The following is a 5513-nucleotide window of genomic DNA, read 5'->3' as shown; positions in this document are numbered from 1 at the left end:
GGGTCTAGAAGGGAGCCCTGGTGGCTTCGTGGTTATGTGTTGGGCTGCAAACTGCAAGGTCAGCGTTTCAAAACCACCAGCTGCTTGAGAAAAGCAGGAAGCTGTTCATTCCCAGGAGGATTTACAGTCTCAGAAACCCACAGAGTAGGTTCTAACCCTGCCCTGCGGGGCCGCTGTGAGCAGGCAGCAACTCGATGGCAGGGAGTTTGGGCATTTTATAGGGCCTAGTGTGTCAGAGCTAGCTGGCAAGGGTGCCATCCAGACCTTGGGGTGAGAACCCTGGTTTTCAGTCAGAGCGCGTATTTCTGCAGGGGTCAGGCTGGCTGGTACCTTCAGAGGACATGGTCCAGCCAGACTTCTCAGCTGTCAAGGGCAGAGACCCAGATGGGAGTCGGGGTCCAGCCAGCAGGGGAAAGGGTGTTTTTTACCAAGTACAGGTCAGTAGGGGGTCAGGTCTCTGTGCCAGCCACTCCTGTCCCCGGTGGGTGACAGATCACCGCCTCAGGCCCCCTCCTGTCATCATGTGGCTTCTCCGGAAGACCCCAGACAGACCTGTCCCACCCAGGGCCACCGTAACAGCCCCCCTCATCCAGAAGGACACAGGCCACATAGACCCACCAGTGTGGCAGGGACACCGAGTGGCCACTGTGAACCAGAAGTGCCTGTAGGCAAACTTTTGAGAAGGAAGCTCCCATCCCGCCCCTCATAAAACCTATTCGAGAGCCCTCACTATTTTTTATAAGTGAATGAAATCACCATTCTCTGAGAACGACCACCTTTAAAAATATATGTTCAGTGTTACTTTGATTTTATTACATGTTCGTACTGAGCATGGGCTGAGGTTTCCCGCCCCCTCCTCTGAGGAATGATCTGTGCTTTGGGGTGTTGGGAAATGGAAAGATCGTTTTAATCAGCGCACCAGGTGGAACACATCTTCCAGAAGAGAGTTTGTGTGTGGATGTGTCAAGAGGGCTTTTGTGACGGCAAAGGGTTGGGGTGTGTGTGTGTGTGTGTGTGTGTGTGTGTGTGTGTGTGTGTTGGGCCCCCTGAGTTGGGGGAGGGGGGAGGCAGGAGGGAAAGTGAGGTGCGTAGGTGCAAGGAGGAGCCCAAAGATCTTCCAGCCAAGCAAGGGCTGGAATGGGGAGAGCTGGGGCTTCCTGCTCACTGCCCACCTTCTCTCTGCCAGACCCTGTCCTTTGCTGGGTGAGGAGCAGGCAGGGCAGCAGGCCCTCAGGGCTCGCTCCCTGGCCCTGGATCTGCCCGAGGCAGCCATGCAGCCCTTGCCTGTGGGGGTCTTCCTGGAGGAGGTCACAGAGGAGACCCCAGCCCAGGCAGAAAGTGAGCCGCCCAAGGTGCTGGACCCCGAGGAGGACCTGCTGTGTATCGCCAGGACCTTCTCCTACCTGCGGGAATCTGGTGAGTCTAGGGCAGGGCCGAGGTGGTCCCAGGGAGTCTGACGGGAAGAAAGCCTACTCCTGCTCCAGTTGAGGAGTGGTCCTGCCCAGCAGATTCTGATGGGGGTGGGGGTGGGGAGGCCATTCCCAGGAAGGGGAGGGAGAGACACAGCCCTGCCCTGCCCGGGTTTTGCTGCTCCCCGCTAGTTTCCATGATGACCAGTCCCCCCACCCATCCCCGCTTGTCCAGGCTGGTATTGGGGTTCCATTACGGCCAGCGAGGCCCGGCAACACCTGCAGAAGATGCCAGAGGGCACCTTCCTGGTGCGAGACAGCACCCACCCCAGCTACCTGTTCACGCTGTCCGTCAAGACCACCCGGGGCCCCACCAACGTGCGCATCGAGTACGCAGACTCCAGCTTCCGCTTGGACTCCAACTGCCTGTCCAGGCCGCGCATCCTGGCCTTTCCAGACGTGGTCAGCCTGGTGCAGCACTACGTGGCCTCCTGTGCTGCCGACCCCCGCAGCGACATCCCCGACCCCGCCCCGGCGCCCGCCCCGCCGGCCCCCAAGGAGGATGCGACCAGCGATCCCGCACCGCCTGCTCCGACAGCGGCCGCCGCTGCCGCTGTGCATCTCAAACTGGTGCAGCCCTTTGTGCGCACGCGCAGCGCCCGCAGCCTGCAGCACCTGTGCCGCCTGGTCATCAACCGGCTGGTAGCCGACGTGGACTGCCTGCCGCTGCCCCGGCGCATGGCCGACTACCTCCGACAGTACCCCTTCCGCCTCTGACCCAGCCGCGCACACCCGCTCTCCCTGGGGCCTGTGTGCATCTGGCGCCCAGCAGCTCAGAGGTCATGGCCTCGTGGGGCCCCTGGCCCCACCCTGGTGAGCCGCATCCCAGGGGGAGGGGGGACACCCAGAGCAGGATCTCGCTGGACCCTGCGGGCGGGGCCCAGGCAGCCACCTCATGGAGGATGGGGCCAGAGGAACAGCGGAGGTGGAAGGGGACAGGCCCTTTGTTGGGGGAAGGGCCGAGCTCAGGGGCCGCAGTTAGTTATACAGTATTTATTTATTTATTCTGCTTGAGTTTGGACTCGGGGCTAAGTTGACCCGACTTCTCTGCCCTAACCCCTGGGGGGCCTGGAGCCCCCAGCTCAGCCCCAGCTTCTCTGGTCCCTCCCCTCGGAGAACCATCTTATGAGATGCCGTGCTATACCCAAGCCAGTCCCCGGTGTCCAGGCCCTGACCCCTGTGAGCCTCACCTCCCCTGTGAACGTGCCCCCCTCCACCCAGCCCTGTCCTGGGAGAGAGGGGCCAGCACCTGGAGGAGAGAACGGAACCAGAGCTGCAGAGCCCGCCCCTCCCCGCCTGGCAGAGCGCATCCTGATGGGCACAAAGCTGGCCTCACTGTGCCACATTGGGAAGCCGGGTGGGCACCATTCCAAGCAGCTCTGCCAGGTCTGTGCCCTACTCTGCCCTAGGACCCCACAAAGGTGCCTGCACCCGACAGAGAAATATATCTGATAAGATTTTGTATAAAAATAATTGTTATAACAAAAACTCTAGTGTCATTCTTTGTTACACACACACACACTGGTTCTCCTGTCAACCACAGTGAGACCGTGTGCTGAGATCTGTCCCTTTGGATCATACTTATCATCGCCCCCCTAGTCACAGCCTGGTCAGCAAGGCCCAGAGGCCCTGGACCGGATGGCTGCGAGGCCAGCCCTGCTGGGGAAGCGGGAGGGGAGCTGGTTGCCAAGCGGAGGAAACAGAGCAGCCTTCATCCTCTTGTCTCCCACCACCCCCACCACCACCACCCCCGGAGGGCACCCAGTGGGACTGCCCATAAGGCCACTGCCAGACCAGTGGTGGTGGCAGAGTCGAGCCATATGTGTACACAGAAGGTGCCACTCCAAGATGGAAGGTGGGAGTCCTGGGGTGGGGGAGGGCGCTGTGGACCGCTCATGGGTGCCAGCAGCTTTTTAGAGAGGTGGAGGCCTTCAGAGAAGTCGGGGGTCAGTTGTCCAAGTGAGAGACTGGGAGCATGACAGGGAGGGTCATTTTCTGCCCTCGGGGAGGGCTTGTTCTGTGCCCTGGGGCGAGGCAGTGAGCTGGCAGGATCTGCCCTGCAGTTGGGGTTTGGTGGGTATCATGCGTGGTCCGGGCTGGTTGGGTGGGGAAGCCTCTCTTCTCACTCAACGTCTGTACCCAGTGACTCGTGGAAGAGTAGGCACCAGGCAGCCCCGGCCTCCACCAGGCAGGACAGAACACGTCAGCCACTTTGCTCAAGACCGACAGCACCTTGGCTCTCGCCCCCTGCCCAGCCTGTGGAGGCAGCTCAGACGTGCCTGTCTCCTCCACCCTCAGAAGATTCCAAAAGCCAAACCCGCTGCCGTCAAGTCAGGTCCGACTCAGAGACCCCACAGGACGGGCTAGAACTGGCCCCCGGGCGTGTCCGAGATGGTCACTTCTCACAGGAGTAGACGACCCCGCCTCTCTCCCATCTCTAAGAACAGACGTCACAGAGAAGCCGCAGAGAGTGGTGGTGACGTGCACAACGCAGGGGAGGATGACAAGCCAGAACTGAGAGCTCTGGACGGGGGTACGGAGTGGTGAGGCTGACCGGCTGAGAGTGGGTGAGAGGTGGGCCGAGGTGGGAGGTCGGCCTCTTCTGCCTGGGGCCTCCTGCTGCTGGCAGGAGACTGGGTCCCTGGCTGGCTGTGAGAGCCGATCGCCTGCCTCTTCCAGGTCACCACGGCCCTGCCAGAGACCTTCTGGCTCCTCGTTCCCTGAACCTGGATCTCAGCCCTGTCTTGCTCTAAAAATACCTGAGGTGACCCCTCCACTCCCATTTGAGTCACCCGGTGGTTGTGTAGTGGGACACAGGGAAGAGAGATCCCCTAGCCTTGGGCTCTTTCTTCCCTGTCCCCAGGGTGCCTGTAAGGCGTCCTATGCGGGGTGTGGGCTATGCAGACAGTGCCCCGGTGCTTTCTACAACCTGGGGAGGGGCTCCAAACATTCCTCCAGAGGTAAGAAAACGAGGCTCAGAGCTTGGGGGATGGGGGGGGCTGCCGACAGTGGCAGCACTGGCTGAGACCACCCAGCAATCGGGGATGGGGGACAGTGCGAGCTAACCCCTGAGACTCCAGAGGACCCATGGGCCCAATAGACGGCTTCAAGACAGGGGTCGGACAGACAGTCGAGCCGCAGGACGGGGAAGGATGGACCTTGGGGGAGCAGGTTGCTGTTGGATGCTGGGTGTATCCTGCCTGCTGGGCGCTCCTGTGTCTGAGCTCCCTGGCAGGCCCTGCCCCTGCTCCGCACCAGCCCATGTGTGCTAGCTACTCCCACCCCAACACTGTTTCCTGGTCTGCACAAGGCGCTGCGTTGGTTTGGGAAAAAGAGGTGAGCCTCTTGATGGGGCACAGGACCTGTCACGACACAAGATAACCGACCATCACCCTTTACTGATGAACTCCCACCTCCACCTGCCCAAGCACCTACTCTGGCACTGACAGGCCAGACTCCAGCTAGGACTGGGAGACACAGCAGGTCCCGAGAGAGAGTGAAAACATAATCCCACAGGGCCAGGGGCAGTGGGTGGTTTGGGGAATGGGTGTTGGGACCTAGCTTCGGCAAGGGGCAGGGCCAGGGGTGGCACTGAGCCTGGGGGCCCAAAGGAAGAGCAGGGTACAGATGACCTGGGGCAGAGTGTGCCTGCTGGCAAGAACTGCGGGGCAGTGGTTCGCAGGAAGGACAGAGCTCAGGGAGGGCCAGGAGCCAGAGTGCAGAGTAGCTGCTCATGAGGGCTGGGGAGGCAGAGGCGCAGGGGCCTGGTCTCAGTGTGCTGGTACGTAAGCAAGGAAATTTCACGGCCCAGTACACCTGCCAGCTGGGAGGTAGGGGGTGGAGTGACCCCCTAAGAGTCTAGGTGGCAGGGAGCCACCCAAGAGGTAGGGGACATGGAGAGGTGGTTTGTAGTGGGGACAGGAGGAGGTAAAAGTGGCCATTTGGTGGCCCTAAGCCAGCCCTGCACACTGGCAGCCACCCAGAATCCTGTTCAATGGGCCAGCTGAAAGTCAGGGAGCACCAGGGCCCTGAACCTGGGCAAGG

The 5513-nt window shown here is 61.0% G+C and overlaps 1 protein-coding gene across 1 annotated transcript; it reads left to right on the top strand.

The window, feature by feature from the left end:
- Window positions 1-869: 869 nt before the first annotated feature.
- CISH (cytokine inducible SH2 containing protein) lies at window positions 870-2953 on the top strand (the record flags this gene model as incomplete). The annotated part of the gene is made up of 2 exons (XM_004715244.2): window positions 870-1416; window positions 1645-2953. Coding segments are annotated over 2 exons (1089 nt in total), but the record flags the coding sequence as incomplete, so codon positions are not given.
- Window positions 2954-5513: the final 2560 nt, after the last annotated feature.

This window comes from Echinops telfairi, unplaced genomic scaffold (assembly GCF_000313985.2).
Source record: "Echinops telfairi isolate 266 unplaced genomic scaffold, ASM31398v2 ScPeMD7_7420;HRSCAF=8458, whole genome shotgun sequence".
In the NCBI taxonomy this organism is placed as follows: domain Eukaryota; kingdom Metazoa; phylum Chordata; class Mammalia; order Afrosoricida; family Tenrecidae; genus Echinops; species Echinops telfairi.
The sequence above is the reverse complement of the archived record's forward strand: the minus strand, read 5'-3'. Positions and strand labels throughout refer to the sequence as shown.